The following is a 17,659-nucleotide window of genomic DNA, read 5'->3' as shown; positions in this document are numbered from 1 at the left end:
CCATGCGGAGTGCAGTATACCAGGCTGCTAGTGCCTGAGGGTATACATCTGGTATTATTCGGTATTAGTACAGAGCTTATATAACTTGTATAAGTGTTTGTACTTTTGGGTTTGTGCACACTCACTGTGAGTAGAGCACTCTGGTATTTAGTGAGTTGGTACAGGCACGGGTTAAGCCTTGTACTTCTGCAATAACTTACTTTCTGGTATTGGTACACTTATGAAACCTGCATAAGTTTGGTACTTCTGGCACCACAGACTTATGGGTATTGAACTCGGATATAGATATAAGGGATTGCTCATTGCAAACGGACTTGGATTTTATGTTTTATTTTTGTATGGGTGACTAGAGCTAGCTCTTGTGTGTGAGAGGACTGAGTGACTGAGACGTGGCATAGCTGCAAGGGGAGTGTGGAAAACCTGGAGAAGTGTGTATTTCACCATGGAAATGAATGTGAACCACTTTTTCTTGTAAACTGTTTTATCTGTGACCAAAATATATGGGTAGTATTTGGATGGAATATCCAGTGTGAGAATTGTGGAATGTGGTCAGAGTGGAAAGAAAAAGAGCGACAAGTTGTGGTTATTAAAATAATTTGTGGGCAAATAAAGACAGTACAGAATCAATAAGGTAGAATGGGGAGACAGCAAAGCGGTGGTGGTATAAAGAAAAGCCCCCTAGGATGTATCCTAGCACATTGGAAAAATAGAGGGGGACAGCCGGGTGGAAGTGTGAATAAGGAAACATCGATCAAATATTGTAACCAGTGGTGGCCCCTGTACAAACAAGAGGATGGTAAAAAATGGCCTTTTAACAGATCTTTGAATTATAACACTATATTACAGTTAATGGTTTTTTTACAAAGAGAAGAAAAATGGGATGAAGTTATGTATGCAGACATGTTTTTTACTTTGAAGAATCATCCAGAATGGCAGAAGGATTGTGGTATTAATATCCCACCACAAGATCCCCATGTCCTATCTTTAGAAAAGAAAAAGAAAAGTGAAAGGAAACAGGAGAAAATAAAAAGATGCTGTTCAGCGTATAACATTAAGCAGAGATGCTTAAAGCTAACAAACCCCAGAAAGAAAAGAGAGGAGGTAGAAGATCAGCCCAAAGAAATGGGATTATCCCCTTTATTACAGAACTTGCCTCCTCTGCATCCACCATTATCATTCGAAACAAACAGCAGCAATCAGGAAGAAGAAGCAGCAAATAATTTTACCCCAGTTACCACACGGACTCAGAACAAGACTCAGAAAGCTCCACAACTGCTGGCCCTGTTGCAGGAGGTAATGGGGGTGGGAGATCCAGCCAGAGTAAAAGTCCCCTTCTCTACTACCGATTTAGATGCTTGGAAAGAAGTAGCTCAGGGATATCGGGATGACCCCTCCTGAGTGGCAAAACGATTTAAATTAATAGTAAGAAATCAGGATCCTGATTGGACAGATGTAGATTTGATCTGGGGAGAAATGACTGAGACTGAAAAACAATTAGTATTAAAAACTGCACGAACTCATGTGCAGGCCCAAATTACTGGGGGAACCTTACAAAGGAGTGTAGATGATTACATTCCCCTGACTGACCCACACTGGGATCCCAATGATGGGCATGATTATAGATTGTTAAAAAGATATCGAGAAAGGATAAAACTGGGATTAGAAAACGCTGTTCCTAAGGCTGTGAATTGGTCAGCACTATATGCTGTCAAACGGGCAGAGAGAGACTCCTACTGAATATTTGGATCAGTTGAGAAATACCATGAGAAAATACACTACCTTAGATCCCTCCTCGGATGTGGGCCAGCAACAACTTGTCTCTCTATTTTTGGGACAGTCATCTACAGATACAAGGAGAAAGGTACAGAAGTTAAAAGGGCCTGATATAAGGGACTTAGAAAAGTTGCTTGAAGAGGCGTGGAGAGTTTTTAGAAATTCAGAGAATACAGATAAATGAAAATTAACAAAAGTAATGGCAACAGCGACGGTGGCAGCTTTGGAACAGAAAGGAATGGTAAATGGAGGAGGATTTAGAGGACGTGGGAGAGGAAGGCCCTTTGGGAATAGAAGAGGGATAGAACAGGTATTGGAGAAAGAAATCAGTGTGCATATTGTTGGGAGGAAGGACATTAGAGAAATGAATGCCCGAAACGTAAGGGGTTACAACAGGCTGTGATAGTGGAAGCAGAGGCCGACTGACGAAGACCCAGGGCATCTACCCTAGCGGATCCACTGATCAAAATTAAGCTAGGGAAATCAAGAAAGAAGTAGAATTTTTGGTAGATACGGGAGCCTCTTTCTCTGTTTTAAATCAAGAACTGATACCTGTAAGTAAAGACTTTGTAAATGTAAAAGGAGCTACTGGCCAACAGGAAAAAGCATTCTTTTTAAAACCTCTCAAATTCAAGATAGAGAAGCAAATTGGGATACATCAGCTTTTGTATTTGCCAAATTCTCCCAAACCACTATTAGGTCGGGACTTATTAGAACAGTTAGGAGCGGTGATAACTTCTAAATATGAGACTGTGGAATTAAAGGTAAAGGAAAATCAATTAACTGAGATTTTAAGTCTAGCCCTAATGTACCCTGGAAAGTCTGCTGCAACAACTCCCCAAACTGAAGAAATTATTAATCAGGTATATCCAGGAGTATGGGCTGCAGGGATTCCCGAAGGGCGAAAAATGCCATTCCTATAGTCATAAAGCTCAGGAAAGGAACCAGTCGGGTATGACAAAAGCAATATCCCTTGAAGTTAGAGGATTGAAAAGGGATAGAAGGATCAATTAATATTTTTTTACAGTATGAACTATTAGTAGAATGTGAATCAGAGTATAATACCCCCATATTACCGGTGAAAAAGCTGGATGGAACTTATCAGGTAGTACAAGATTTAAGAGAGGTAAATAAAATTGTTAAGGACCTACAACCTGTGGTGGCTAATCCTTATACTTTACTTGCTAAGCTATGAGATAATCAGGTATGGTTTACAGTATTAGATTTGAAAGATGCATTCTTCCGTTTGCCTTTAGCAAAAGAAAGTCAAAGTTTATTTGCATTTGAATGGGAAAGCCCTATGTCTAGTAGGAAAACGCAGCTTACTTGGACAGTGTTACCCCAAGGTTTTAAGAATAGTCCAACAATCTTTGGAAATCAACTAACACGAGAACTTGAAACATGGGATCTTCCTTCCAGAGATGGAATCCTTTTACAGTATGTAGACGACTTATTAATAGCAACTAAAACAAAACCTGACTGCATATGATAGACTATCAGCTTGTTAATTTTGGGGGGACTAAATGGGTATCAAGTCTCTCAACAGAAAGCTCAGATGATACGACAACAGATAACCTACCTTCGATACAAACTTTCTGGAAGACAAAGAGAATTAGGAACAGAATGAAAAGAAGCCATCTGCAGGATTCCCCTCCCTTGGATGGTAAAAGAACTCAGGACCTTTTGGGGAATGACAGGTTGGTGCCGGTTATGGATTTATAATTATGGAATAATAGTTAAACTTTTGTATGAACTTTTGAAAAACAATTCTACTCGATTGATTTGGTCTAAAGAAGCTCAAAATGCATTTAAGACACTTAAGAAAGAACTAGTGAAGGCCCCGGCCTTGGGTCTACCTCATGTGACTAAACCTTTCTGGCTATTTTCTCATGAGAGGCAAGGTATAGCTCTGGGAGTCCTAGCTCAATGGCTAGGACCTTATATAAAAGAGCAGTGGCCTATTTTTCCAAACAGCTTGACAAAGTAAGCAAAGGATGGCCAGGATGTCTATGAGCTGTAGTGACTCTAGTCTTGAATATTCAAGAAGCCCGGAAGTTTACCTTGGGCCAAAAGATCACGGTGCTGGTTTCACATACAGTATCAGCTGTACTGGAACAAAAAGGGAATCACTGGCTTTCCCTATCCCAATTTCTATAATACCAGGCCATTCTTATTGAATCAGATGATGTTAGTATTGAAGTAACTATTGTTATGAACCCAGCTTCTTTCCTTAGTGAGATGACTTCTGAACCGTTGACACATGATTGCTTAGAAACCACAGAGACTGTGTATTCCAGCAAACTGGATCTGAAAAAAGAACCTCTGGGGGATGCACAGGATTCCTCGTTCACGGATGGAAGCAGCTTCATCTGACAAGGTATTCAAAGAGCTGGATACGTGGTGACAATGATAAACGAGGTAATTGAATCTCAATCACTACGTGCTGGAACATCAGCTCAAAAAACTGAAATCATTACCCTGACTAGAGGCCTGGAATTGGCAAAAGGAAAAGGGATAAATATATGGACAGATTCCAAATATGCCTATGGAGTTGTCCACACTCTCGGAGCAATTCAGAAGGAATGAGGACTACTAACTGCACAAGGGAAGCAGATTGAGTATACCGAAGAAATTCTTCGCCTATTAGAAGCAGTCCAACTGCCAACCAAAGTTGCCATCGTGCACTGTCGAGGACACCTGAAAGGTAACACTGACCAGGAAAAAGGTAATAGATCGGCTGACTATAAAGCTAAACAGGCAGTGGAGAGAATGCAAAAAGTTTTAGCCTTAATTCCAGACAATAGAAGTAAGAGCCTAGATGATCAAGAACATATTGAATATTCTAAGGCTGATAAAGAACTGATAGAAGAAACAGGAAGACAGATTCCCTCCAGAGGATGGGCCCACTCAAAAGATAGTAGAATTATAATTCCTGCTAAACAGATATGGGGAGTAGTTAAAGAAGAACACAGTAAGACACACTAAGGATCAGACTCCCTGTATAAATTTTAAAGTTAGAAGTTAATATGGAAAAATTTGTATACTACAATCCAACAGGTGACTCAGCAGTGTGAGGTATGTTTGAGAAATAACCCCAACACAAGTAACAGGGTGCAATTAGGGAACATTGAGAAAGGAAACATACCAGGAAACCACTGGCAAATTGATTTTTCTGAACTTCCAAGAAAAGGGGGATACAGATACTTATTGATACTTACAGACACCTATTCTAGATAGCCAGAAGCATTTCCTTGCAGAACAAACAAAGCAAGAGAAGTAACTAAGGTATTATTAAACGAGATAATACCCCGATTTGGAGTACCTATAGTCATCTCGTCAAATAAGGGTACTCATTTTTGTACGCAAGTAGTGCAACATGTCAGCAAACTATTGGGAATCGATTGGCAGTTACATACACCCTACAGGCCACAAGCCAGTGGGCAGGTGGAAAAAATTAATTATATGATAAAACAGATAGCCAAAATATGTCAAGAAACAAACCTATAGTGGTATCAGACACTACCTATTACACTGCTTAGGATACGTGTGAAACCTAGAACCAGAGAAAATCTGAGCCCTTTTGAAATATTATATGGGAGACCATACCAGGCTAAATATCAAGGGAACGATTTAAGTCCATTGGGAAATTCTTATTTACAGAATTATGTTATCTCTTTGAGAAAGCAATTAAAGAAAATTAATAGGAATGTTTTGGGAACCAGAGCTAAGGGGTTGGATCATCCGATTCACCCATTTAGCCCTGGAGACTGGATTTATGTTGAGAATTTTTCAGGTGATCCATTAGGAAAGAAGTGGAATGGACCCTACCAGGTGTTGCTGACCATTTTTACTACAATCAAGCTTTGAGAATAACTGACTTGGATCCACTATTCAAGAATTAAGAAAGCAATTCCTGAATAGAAAGTAGAACAAAAAGCCCCACTAAAATTGAAGTTAACTAAAGGGGTTTGATCCATGGTTAGTATTTGTTGTGTAAAGAGAAATGTAGGAATTCTACCTACTTGTGTATCTAAGTCAGGTGACAAAGAGAAGTCTAGGTTCCCGGGATGTAAATTTACATTTAAGATTGATTGGAGGAATTATAAGAACAACTAATCAATCAGATTGTTGGGTATGTATTCAGTTCCCTGAACACACTGATAAAGGTTTACCTTTAGTAGGAATACCCACCCGTTTCAATACTTCTTAGAATAACTTATGGGTGAAGCCAAAGTTTACCAAGGAAAATGAGACAAATCTCCAGATTTGAGATGTGTCAGACCCTAACACCTCCTAAGTCAAATGTGTAACTACAGATAAGACCAATAGAATCGGCAACGTTACAGTGGGACACTACCCTTGTTGTAATTGGAATACACAGATACAAAGGATTAGTCAATTCAGTAGATATTAGAATGTTCCAAAAGGGAGTGTTTGGTATTGGCTATGTGAAAAGAAGGCCCGGAAGGCCTGACCTCCTAATTAGTCAGAAACACGTACCTTGGGGGTGATAGTTCCTAATATCACTGTAACCAGGAGCTTAAGAAATCAGAATGAGTGGGCGAGAACCTTTTTGAAACGATTTAAGAGAACACGGAATACTATTGCTGACCATCCTACAGGATTTCACAGTTTTGTTCGGCGGTTCTTACCTTGGTTAGGGGTAAGTAAATTAGAAAAAACACTAGCGAACATTTCAGCAGTCATAGAACAAATAATAGAGAACTACACTGTGGGTGCCATTCAGGCCTTACAACTTGAGATTACTAGTTTATCTAAAAAGGTTCTCCAAAATAGGATGGCATTGGATATACGTCTAGCAGCACAAGGAGAGGTTTGTACGGTCATAAATGTTAGTTGTTGTGTATATATAAATCAGGAGAGGAAAATTGCAACAGATCTGAATGACATTTAGAAACAAACCCAAGAGATACATAAAGTAACTATGGATGATACATCTTGGAGATTTAGGGAAATTTGGAATAAATTAACTTCTTGACTTCCCAATTTAGGACAGTTAAAACAATTATTAGTCAGGTTAATTACTTTAACAATTCTAGAGATATTTGTCAGTATATTTCTCAAATGTTTTCTTTGGTGTTACCAGAGTTCAGCTGATATGTATAGTGACTGAAAAAGAAATGAGATTAGACATCAAGTAGAAACAAGAAAATATTTTACTTGAACCCTTGAAAGGAATAGACTATAAATTACATAAAAATGAGTTCTAGTGAATTTATATGTATTGAGGACTGTAGCAGATAAACTACAAGTCCTCAAAAGAAAAGGAGGGATTGATGCAAAGATGTTTTTCTGAATACAACGGCCTTGCTATTTCTTTACCCAATTATTTGCTAACAGGTGGTAGATAAAAGTTCTGTATGTTGCAAAAGGTAGGAGAAATTGCTTTTGGATGGCCCTGCAGTTTCTGAAGAAGATTAGGACTTTAGCCCTCTCCGATAACTTAGCTTAGAAGTATCCATGTGGATTACGTCAAACTATAAGCCTAGATAACAGAAGCACTAACGAGCACTCTTTAGGATAAGGTGTATCAAACATGCAAAAGATTGCGCTGCGCAGAATCATCCAAGAAGGGTCAAGCAGCGGACAAGTGAGGAAGACTCCTGAAGACCGCCAGAGGACTCCTGAAGACACCAGAGACCTCGAGTACACCTGCACGAAGGACATTTAGATATGGTAACAAGTTCCTGGAAAACTAACGAATATGTAAAACTTTTCTCAGAAATCTGATGAATATGTATCCAGACCCTGCATATAAACTATGCCATTAGCCTGACCAGGTGCACACAATAGGAGGAGAAATCCCTTGTGTTCCCAGCGCTGCAATAAAGGATACCTGCTTAATGGTCTTCTGACTATTGAGTCCTGATTTCAGCTTTTCATGGCATCAGCAGTGATGGTTGCTAACGCTCTTACAAGGCAGCAGTCTATAGCATACAAACTGCAGTGAACAAAGCAGAATGGGGAAAAAAAAACTCACTGTTTTTACAGCTTCATGGCTTCTCTGTGCTCTTGGTATTTGTCTCAAAACGTAGCTATTAATGTAAGAAGTGTGAGTTACTTATTTTGCAACCTACAACTAGTCGGTAAAATTCACCGTGATGGTAAGACAGCGAGGCAAAAGTAGGATGTTAATGTAACGCTACTAGTTAGCTTCGGCATAAACGGCCCGCACCTAGTGCCAAGGAATGTGCTCCGGCTTTAGAACAGTGAGATCTAGTGCTTAAAAACGCAGCAAACCAGCATAAAATAAATGAAGTACTGCTGGATCAGATAGAACTAAAGCCTTTTTAGTTTCAAGTAGCCCGATTTCCAAGGGATTTGGTAAACAAGGCGCAGTGGTTACTTGAAGATTTACAAACTGAACACGTAACCTGTTTCGTGGCCTTATCAGCTAAAGCCAGATCAGTGTGTGTCACGGTGTTGCCAAACCATTCCTCGCCACCACCAAACCTTTCGCAGATCAGCCACACGCTCGCACAGACGAGCCGAGGCTCCCCGCGGCCGCGGGAGCTTCGTGCCCGCGCGGACCTGCGGGCTCCCGGCCTGCGGCAGCCTGTGCCCACGGGCTGCAGGACTAGACCGGGTCTCGGGTTCAGAGGATGTTCAAAGGCTAGAAATCCACATTTTCAGACGCCGTTCTAGCGACCGCAGTATAAATACCTGAACGACTACATTAGGCTGGGGGGGGGGAAGCCCGGCCCTCAAACAGTAATAGACTAAAATCTGAAGCTTGCACAGACTTTGAACGCCACGTGCCTGAAAATCCTCCCGGAATTCCCCACTCGCGGCCCGGGGCAGCCCCCGCAGCCACTGGCACATCCCCTACCCGCTCCTTACGCTCCCGGGGCCGGTGCCTGTTGCTCTACAGCAAGGCGGCGGCGGCGGCGGCGGCGGCGGCGGCACCGGTGGGGCCGCCCGGAACGCCCCGCGGGCTTGCAGGATCCCCGCCAGGCCGGGCTGCCGGTGCCTAGCCGCCGGCTGACCGCAGGGGGCCGCTGCTGAAGAAGGGGGGGTGGTGGTGGGGGGGGGGGGGGGTGGGGGTGTCCCTCCGCACGCCAGCGCCCGGCGACCGCCAAAACGGCCGCGCCGCGAGGCGGCCCCTTTAAACCGCGCACACGACGCGCCAAGGCTGCCGCGCCGATTGGCCCGTGCCGCCCGACCGCCGTCGGCGCGCGCCAAGCCCGCCCGGGCGCCCCAGCCTCTTCCTCCCACCCCCCTCGCCCCGCCCCGCCGCGGCGGGCCAATCAGCGTCTCCTCCGAGACAGGGAGCCGCGGCGGGGCGGGGTGGCCGCAGCGGCCCGCGAGCCCACTCAGTTTCGAATTCCGCCGGTGAGCCGAGCGCCTGTCCAATAGGGCGGCAGAAGCGAAGCCGCGTCCTGCTCGGGCCCCGCTCCCGGGGGCGGGGCCGTTAGCTTCCCCGCCTAGCGGTTGGTCGGCGGGAACGGCCGCTCCGTGACGCCCGCGCCGGTTTAGTTGATTGGTTACGCTCAGGCGCGAAATGTAACGCGGGAAAATCTGGGGCTTGGCCTGGGCTGTGGGCGCGGAGGGGTCGCGGCGGCGGCTCCGGCTCCTCCTCGGGCATCGCCGGGACCGGGGCTGCCAGCGGGGCCGGCGCCGCTTCGGAAAGGTGCGGGGAGGCTGCGGCTGCTTCACCCCGGTCGTTGCTATGGCCGGGGTCCGCCGCTGACTTTGCGGATCCGCTCGGGGCTGGCCGCGGAGGTGGGGGGGGGGAAGGCACCGAGACCCCGCCGGGAGCCGCCGTCCCCGGCGATGAGCGGCTGAGGCGGGCCCGGGCGGCGACAGGTGGCGGCGACCGCGGGACCTCCGTGCCGCTCCGCAACCCCCCCCACCCCGGGACGCGGGCTCGGACAGCGGGGCTGAGCCGCCGCGGAGCGCCCCCGCCGCCTCGCTCCCCGCTTCCCGCGCCGCTGCCCGCCAGGGGTCGGCGATGGCGGAGCGGCTGCCGCCGGCTCCCCCGGTGATTTTTTGCCAGGGCTCCCCGAAGCGCGTCCTGGTTTCTGTTATCAAAACCACCCCGATCAAGCCCTCCTCGCGGGGGGGCGGCGAGGAGCCGGTGGCCGCCCCGCCCGTCCCCACCAGCCCCGGCTTCAGCGACTTCATGGTCTACCCCTGGCGCTGGGGCGAGAACGCCCACAACGTGACCCTCAGCCCCGGCGGCACCGCCGCCCCCTCGGCCCTCCCGCCGCCCCGCGGGGGAGCGGGCAGAGCCCCCGCCGGGGACGAAGAGAAGGCGGGGAGCCCGGGCGGCAGCGGCGGCGGCAGGCACCGGCACCTGAAGGTGAGTGCGGGGCTGGCGGGCGGGCGGGACGGGCGGCGGAGTTAAAGGGTGACTCCGCGCAGCGCGCGCCTCCCCCCGCCCGCAGGGTGGTGTGTGGGGTGGTTTTTTTTTCGGGGGGGTGACGTCACGTCCGGCGGCGGCGCGCGCCCCCCGGTGCCATCCGGCGGGAGCCGGGAGGGCGGCGGGACCGGCAGCCGGGAGCGGCCCGCAGGCGGAGAGGCGCCGCGCCGCCCCGCGCCGGCGGGGCTGCTGCCCCGCCTCCCCCTCCGTTCAAAATTAAATTAAAAAAGAAAGAAAAAAGGGTGTCTTCTCTTCCGCCGGTTCGCTGCCCGTTTCCCCGCGCGCGCGTCTGAGCGCCGGCGGCGCCCGGCGTCTCCCCACCTGCACCTGCCGGCCGCAGGCTGGCTGCTGGCAGCGGGCGAGGTGAGGGCGTGGCGCGCGGCCCTTCGGTTAACGGCCGAGCCGCCAGGGCACCGGCCGCCCGCGGTCACAGCCGCGGCTTCAGAGTTGCTTCAGCGGGAGCGTTGGGGTTCCGGGCTGGACTGCAGGGGCGGGAGCGTGCGGGCTGTCAGTTCCGTGGTTCTTCCAATGCAGGATGGGATAAGGCGCGGCCGGCCGAGGGCAGACACCGTCCGCGACCTGATCCATGAAGGAGAGCACTCTTCCAGCAGAATACGTTGCAATATCTGCAACAGGGTCTTTCCACGAGAGAAGTCGCTGCAGGCCCACAAACGAACTCATACCGGTGAGTAAAGGGAGGGTGTGAATAGCCGGCGTGAGCAGCTTGGGGAGCAGCAGCGAAGGAATTAAAAAACAAAAAAAAAAAAAAAAGGACAAAAAAACCCCACCAAACCCGCAATTAAACACGCCCCCCCCCCCCCCCAAACCCGCAGAAAAAAACAACAAATTCGGCCTGCTAATATTTTGCTGTAACTGTTAAATTAATCAGGCTCTTCTTCCAGTGCTTGTTAGTGCAATCAAAGTCTTTGTAACTGTGTTCGTCATGGAGACGTGTAGCAGCAGTTCGGGCTGTAACAGAGTAGCCAAACGGTGTAGATATTTTATCTGCTGCCGTCACAGGCTTACTTTGCGAGAGGAAGAACTTTATTCTAGAGGGTGGTGCTCTGTACGTGGTAGCACTGTTTATTCTGGCTGCCTCTTCTCTGTGATTTGCTTCCTTTTTGCTGGTGTATTTTTCACACAGCAGTTGAAGTTTAGCTGTATGAGGAGACAGTAGCTTAAAAGGTGGATGATAACTTGGGCAGTGTAACACCTACAAGTGTAGCTTAAACGTTGGGAAAAGAGTTCAAATGCTTAACGTCACCATCCAGTTGTCTCTCCCACCACCTAGAATTTGTGTTCTGGGGTGAAGGTGGTTGCACTGATTTACTGAGCTGTATGTAGAAGGCAACTCGCAGTTAAGTTAAAATGTGGGATCAGCTCAGTCAATACCTAGCTGAGCTTGAACTGAACAGGAGATGATGCTGGTTTTTTAAACCAAGCAAATAGTGTTGGTGGGGTTTTTTTATTCATGTTGCAACAGGACTCTGTATTTGCAATAAAGTGTGAACTAATGTAGCTCGCAATAAGGACACAACCACCGATACTGCCCCCCCCCCCCCCCAACACCCAAACCGACCAAACGAAACCCCAGAAAAACCTTGGCTCCCACAGTCTCTTGTTCTGATTCAAGTCGCTAAGTCTAATCTAGATACTAATATTAAACAGCAGTTTCCTCATGCACTTTGGTCAAAAGATGTTTTTATTTCACTTAGTTGTATTAGGTGTTGAAGTTGTATGAACTGCTTAATTGAGCAGAGCTTACCCTGGTGTTATTCCTCTGACTTAGTAAGTCATCATCACCCCCGTTTTGTCATCCCTCCTGAGGAGCGGTGCCATGGCATGCCTTTGCAGAGTTGAACACAGTCAGATCCTCTTGAGGGAGGAGACACCTGCTGTCTCTGTTCTTGTTGTGGTTTGCATGGGGGAAGTCTCCCTTGATGACTGGCCTCAGAAAACTTTATTGGCTTAAGTCTGGAATAAGTTTCTCTTGGGACCTCCATGTACCTGATACAACTTTTCTCAAATAGTCTTCCCTAATGAGATGTTTCTACAATTTCGTATATTTCTATACTGTTGACCTCAGTTATTTTACCTTAGTTCAGGCTATGTTAAGCATAAAATTTATCTAGTTACAATGTGAATTTCATTACTTGTCCGTTTACTCGTTTCACTTCATATATTTCTTGCTCTGTAGGTGTATAGCTTCATGGGACAAAGCTTACGTAGTGCTGTGCAAGAGTCTTGAATCAGAAAATATGACAAGGAAAAATACAATTTTGGTCATGTCATCCCCACCCCCTGCCCCCGGAAGTAATTGTGTTACCCAGTAGCATTGAGGCATTGAGCATGTGCTCCAAAGTAAAGATCTGTTTGGGGTAAAAGTGGATCTCTGCTATTTGGTACGCCAGGGCTTTTTAGGTAGATGCAAGCGTCCGAGTGGGTAAAAGGAGAGCTTGCTTGCGTAAGTCTCAAGCCAGGGACCACCACTGGATACTATGACTTTTTACATTCATCTTTCATAAATCTGTTCTGTTATTATTTTTAAGGTGAAAGGCCTTATTTGTGTGACTACCCAGATTGTGGGAAAGCCTTTGTTCAGAGTGGGCAGCTCAAAACTCACCAGCGTCTCCACACAGGGGAGAAACCTTTCGTCTGCTCCGAGAATGGTAAGCCATCAGAGAACAATTTGCAGCTTTCAGAACTAGGGTCAGTCTAGTACTAGAAATGTATGCACATTCATGCTGTGACAAAGATCCATAAAAGCTTTGGGTTTTAATTTTGGAGTAGCTTCTAGGGAAGGGAGGAGCCACACAGAATCTGCATAATCATGCAAATATGTATCCAAGGATTGCGTATGTTATTATGTGAGTAGGTTATCGGTAATTCTGTGTTGTGATTTAACCCCAGCCAGCAACTAAGCACCACGCAGGTGCTCACTCACTCCCCCCCCGCCAAGTGGGATGCGGGAGAGAATCGGAAGAAAAAAGTAAAACTCATGGGTTAAGAACAACTTAATAGAACAGAGAAGAAGAAACTAATAATGATAACACTAATAAAATGACAATAGTAATAATAAAAGGATTGGACTATACAAGTGATGCACAATGCAATTGCTCACCACCTGCCGACCAATACCCAGTTAGTCCCTGAGCAGCGATCCCCCTACCCCTACTTGCCCCATGGCATCCCATGGTATGGAATACCCCTTTGGCCAGTTTGGGTCAGCTGCCCTGGCTGTGTCCCCTCCCATCTTCTTGTGTCCCTCCAGCCTTCTTGCTGGCTGGGCATCAGAAGCTGAAAAATCCTTGGCTTTAGACTAGACATTACTTAACACTGATGTTTTCAGTTGTTGCTATCAACATTCTTCTCACACCAAACTCAAAAACACAGCACTGTACCAGCTACGAGGAAGACAATTAACTCTATCCCAGCCGAAACCAGGACATTCTGTCAGTCGATAGTAGTGTATAAAATGATGGGCCTTGTTATGAACCTTGCAACTAGAACTTGCCATTTTCAACCAAACCTAGGGTTTTGTGAGTAAGGAAGGTTGGATTCAGCAGCATCTTCATCCCACAGACATTATGCTTACTCGTTGGTTGGCTGCTTTCTGTAATGTGTTTTTCATTGTCACTTCATGTTTTTTAAGGCTGTTTAAGCAGATTCACGCATGCAAACCGTCATTGCCCCAAACATCCATATGCCCGACTGAAGAGGGAAGAGCTCACAGACAGGCTGACTAAGAAGCAGACAGCTGACAATAAAGCTGTGGCTGAGTGGCTAGCAAAGTAAGTTCTCTCATGGTGTCATCTTTCTCTAAATACTTGTAAGGCTGGTCTGAGAGAGCATTTTATTCTTAGGGCGAAAAAAACCCCCAACAAACCAAAACCAGATGTTCCTCCAGTACAAATAAGCCCAGCCTTGCCTTTCCTTAAAGAAGTGTGAACTCCTGGTCAAGACAAAGTTCCTAATGAGATGTTTTGTTATCTTTTTTTTTTTTTTTTTGCTTAAATGCTTCTCTTTACTTGATCAACACCTGCTCATATCTTGTTAGTTAGTGCTACAGTCTTGCTGAATTTGCATGTGTATGAGTGGCAACAACTGCATAGGCAAAGGGAGAAACGCCTGCTGGGAACACCATGTAGAGGAGAAATTTGTCACAGATGTTCACTTGGGCCCTTTACACTTAAAATACTGAATAAAGGAGGTTTCTGACGCCTTTAAATTCTGCCATATAAGGGCTGAAAGATAAAGTCAAATGCAGTGCTTAGTCAAATGCAAGTGAGTGAGTACTTGGGAGGTTTTTGCCAGCTTTGAATTGTTGGTGTGCGAGTCAGTTGTGTATATTTTAAAAGCGTTCCCCACATTTGATTTTGTAGATACTGGGAGACTAGAGAACAGCGTGCTCCTGCTTTGAAAACTAAAACAATCCAGAAAACAGATCAGGAACAGCAGGACCCGATGGAATATCTTCAATCTGATGAAGAGGAGGATGAAGAGAAAAACAGCGCTCATTCAGCTGCCTGCCGCCGCCTCCAGGAACAGCGTGAGCGCATGCATGGTGCGCTGGCTCTCATTGAGCTTGCAAACCTAGCTGTGGCACCCATGTGACAATAGATAGGAACAGAGTCTGCCTATACAAAGCGTACTTCCTGGTGGTACTTAACCAGTTAGATCCTGAGCATAAGCTAAGCACCTTATTTGCTTATCATAGGCTGCTATTCTGTAGAATTTATGAAGAATGTTGTTGCCCCATAACATGGGGTGAGAGAATTGCACTTTTTGTAAGGTAAAAGACAGATGTAAAGTTTCTAAGTATTTTGTAAATACAGGACTGCATAATGCAGGGTTGACAAATTTACGTGTTGTGGGGAGCTAGATTTTGCAAGGTTAACTCATTTATTTTGAAGCAGTTTTCACAGGAAGCACTTTCTGAACAAAGTGTTCGCAATTAGCGGAATGGTACACGTGGCCAAAGAAGGCTGGCAAAAAGAAAAGTATTTATCTGACAGTTTAAGCAAATTTATATTACGTGATAGGGCTGAAGATATGGTTAAGCAGTAGTGAAACTGTTTTTCTAATGTCAGTATCACTGAGGCGGAAGGCAAAGCTTAGTTATCTCAACCTGTAGAGGGGAAGAAACTGCTTCATGCAGGAAACTAAGATCTGACTGCTCAAGGTATGAGGCTTGACTTTGCTGTTTTAAGTTTTCTGATTTGATTTCAGCAGAATTTCTTGGTAGCACTTGTTGTTCCTAACATGTGATGTTAGGAACTTTTGCACATTTTTGGATTTATCTGAAAATGATTAGTCTTGCAAAGTCTAGACAAAGGTAAACAATTGGTAATATTTTTTTCAGATATTTTTGGACCCTGTAGTGATTTGGCACTTGATTTTCTTATTAAAGGGGATATTTACAGGGTGGTATGGATTTGTAGTAAACTATTCTAGATTTCCTGTTAGCAAACACTAAGTTTTGAAGTATTGCTTTTACATGATTATTAGCAAATAGAAGCCTCCGTACTTTCTGTGCATAAAGCCACCTTATTGCTTTACTTCAGGATAACATGCCAATTTTGTCTTCACTAACTGTAGCACAGCTATCAATTAAACACTGCATAAAAGTATTCACTATACAACTAGAAAATAGGCTTCCAAAGATAGCTACAAGCATGTTAACAGTGTGATTTCATGTATTTCCCAAATAAATGAAGTTACAGAATGCTGCGTAGTACTCAGATGCTGATATAAAATGTTTAGCAGTATATCTTGTCACTTCGTGAATGTTGTATACTTTCAAATAGCATTGTCTCATGGTGATATTTTTCTGTATTTTGCTTTGAAGGCAACCAGAGAGTCCTAATATGCTAACGAAACTTTGTTTTCAGATAGAACTTTTTGGTGTGGTTGGTTTTTTTTTGGGGGGGGGAGTTGGTTGGTTTTTTGTTTGTTTGTTAAGCTACTGCTATAGGGGATATTAATGATTTGTATTTACTGACCTGCTTGCTTTAACTCCTTCCTCTCGTTGAAGGTTAAGAAATTCAGATAAGAAGGGAAGCCACTTTCCCTCTTGCTTAAACAAGAGGAAGAAATCATTTTATCAATCACTTGTTATAGACTGACCAGATGCATACAGCTGTTCCAGAAAAGTAGTGTTATTTTATACCAGCAACTGCAACTGTTGGATTATGTTCTCTGATAATTGATAAACTGTTAGGGTTGACAAGCTCATTAACCCAGTTTGTTTAAATTGAGTATTGATGCACTTAACTAAAGAGTAATTGAATAACTAAAAAAAAAATAAATAAATAAAAAAAATCACTTTTATGGAATGTAAATAGTTTTGCATGAGTGATACAGTTTTTTGCTTTCAGCTCCTAAACCGAGCTGCTATCAGTCTCATTTGTTTCTGTTTTAAGTCTTTTAGGCTTAAAAGTATGAAACACTGTAGTCATTCTAGGCTTCCTAGCCTATGTAAAACTGGTAATTTGCCTGTGTTGGTTTGGAGTTTCTCAAATAAGTTGCATGCTTTTCACTGTTCAGTTCGCCTCATGCAAGTAAGTGTCATTCCAGAATGAGCCCAGAGCTCACTGTTGTGCTTCTGAGTCATCAGTCAGAATTGCTTCTGAGTAGTATTTCACAGGGCACAAGACTGTGTAATTACCAGCCAGTTGCAGGCTGGAGTCATAATCTTACTTCATTAGGATTGATTTTTAAAATTTTTTTTTCCCAGTCAGCTGTAATGCTTCGGGCAATTTGCAGCATATTTCTTCAAGTATGATGAGTACACTGAATTGTACTTGGCTGTAGAATTCAGAATTCAGACAGCTGAAGCAGTTTTGTGTTGCAACAAGTTTTGGGTAAAATACCAAGTTAAAAAAAAAAAAAGAGGTGTGGAAGACTGCTTTCTGTTTTATGAAGAAGTGATTACATACAAGAAATGTTGAAGTATTCAGTGCTTCAAACAATTGAAGTTGTAGTTTGGCATGACTTAACAGCAGAAGAGTGGATATGCTGTCATTTTAATAGATGCTTTGAATAAAAACATGGTCCAGTTTTCAAGTTTAGTATGTGCCGTTTGGTAATTTGTAAGTACTTGGGCTCTTCCTTGTTTCTGTCATCCTGTCGGCCCGACTTGCCCCAGGGCGCGAAGGTGTTCATTTTCCCCGCCTGTTGAAATCTGACACGAGTTAAACACCCAAAGCAGATTAATTTTTTAGAGCTCTTCCGCAGTCCTGACAGACTTGTGGGAGTCCCTCTGAAGCCAGGCCCAGGCCCGGTGCGCTGCGGCGGCCCTCGGCCCCGTGGGGAGGGGGCCGGGGCCCGCGGAAGCCGCCGGCCTCCGGGAGCTTGGAAGCTCTCCCTGTCCCCGGGGGCGAGCGCTCGGAGACGCTGAACCCCTTTCCCACGAGGCCGGTTTAGGAAGCAGCAAGCCGGTGTCGGATGGTGGCGGGGGGCGGCCACCGCTGCGCTGCGGGCCTGGCCTCCCCCGGAGGCGGC

General features: G+C 45.4%; 1 protein-coding gene across 1 annotated transcript; it reads left to right on the top strand.

The window, feature by feature from the left end:
• Nucleotides 1-9,317: 9,317 nt before the first annotated feature.
• On the top strand, nt 9,318-17,221 carry ZNF367 (zinc finger protein 367). Its single transcript, XM_069776192.1, has 5 exons — nt 9,318-10,096; nt 10,691-10,841; nt 12,706-12,825; nt 13,809-13,947; nt 14,539-17,221. The coding sequence occupies exons 1-5, from the start codon at nt 9,746-9,748 to the stop codon at nt 14,768-14,770; spliced, it is 993 nt and encodes a 330-aa protein (XP_069632293.1). The 5' UTR covers nt 9,318-9,745; the 3' UTR covers nt 14,771-17,221.
• The last annotated feature ends 438 nt before the right edge of the window (nt 17,222-17,659 follow it).

Source organism: Haliaeetus albicilla, chromosome Z, assembly GCF_947461875.1.
Source record: "Haliaeetus albicilla chromosome Z, bHalAlb1.1, whole genome shotgun sequence".
In the NCBI taxonomy this organism is placed as follows: domain Eukaryota; kingdom Metazoa; phylum Chordata; class Aves; order Accipitriformes; family Accipitridae; genus Haliaeetus; species Haliaeetus albicilla.
The sequence above is the reverse complement of the archived record's forward strand: the minus strand, read 5'-3'. Positions and strand labels throughout refer to the sequence as shown.

Coding starts and splice junctions, on each gene's coding strand:
- ZNF367 (XM_069776192.1), top strand. CDS start 9,746: ATGGCGGAGCGGCTGCCGCCGGCTCCCCCGGTGATTTTTTGCCAGGGC. Junction 12,826..13,808: donor TTTCGTCTGCTCCGAGAATG/GTAAGCCATCAG, acceptor ATGTTTTTTAAG/GCTGTTTAAGCAGATTCACG. Junction 13,948..14,538: donor GTGGCTGAGTGGCTAGCAAA/GTAAGTTCTCTC, acceptor TTGATTTTGTAG/ATACTGGGAGACTAGAGAAC.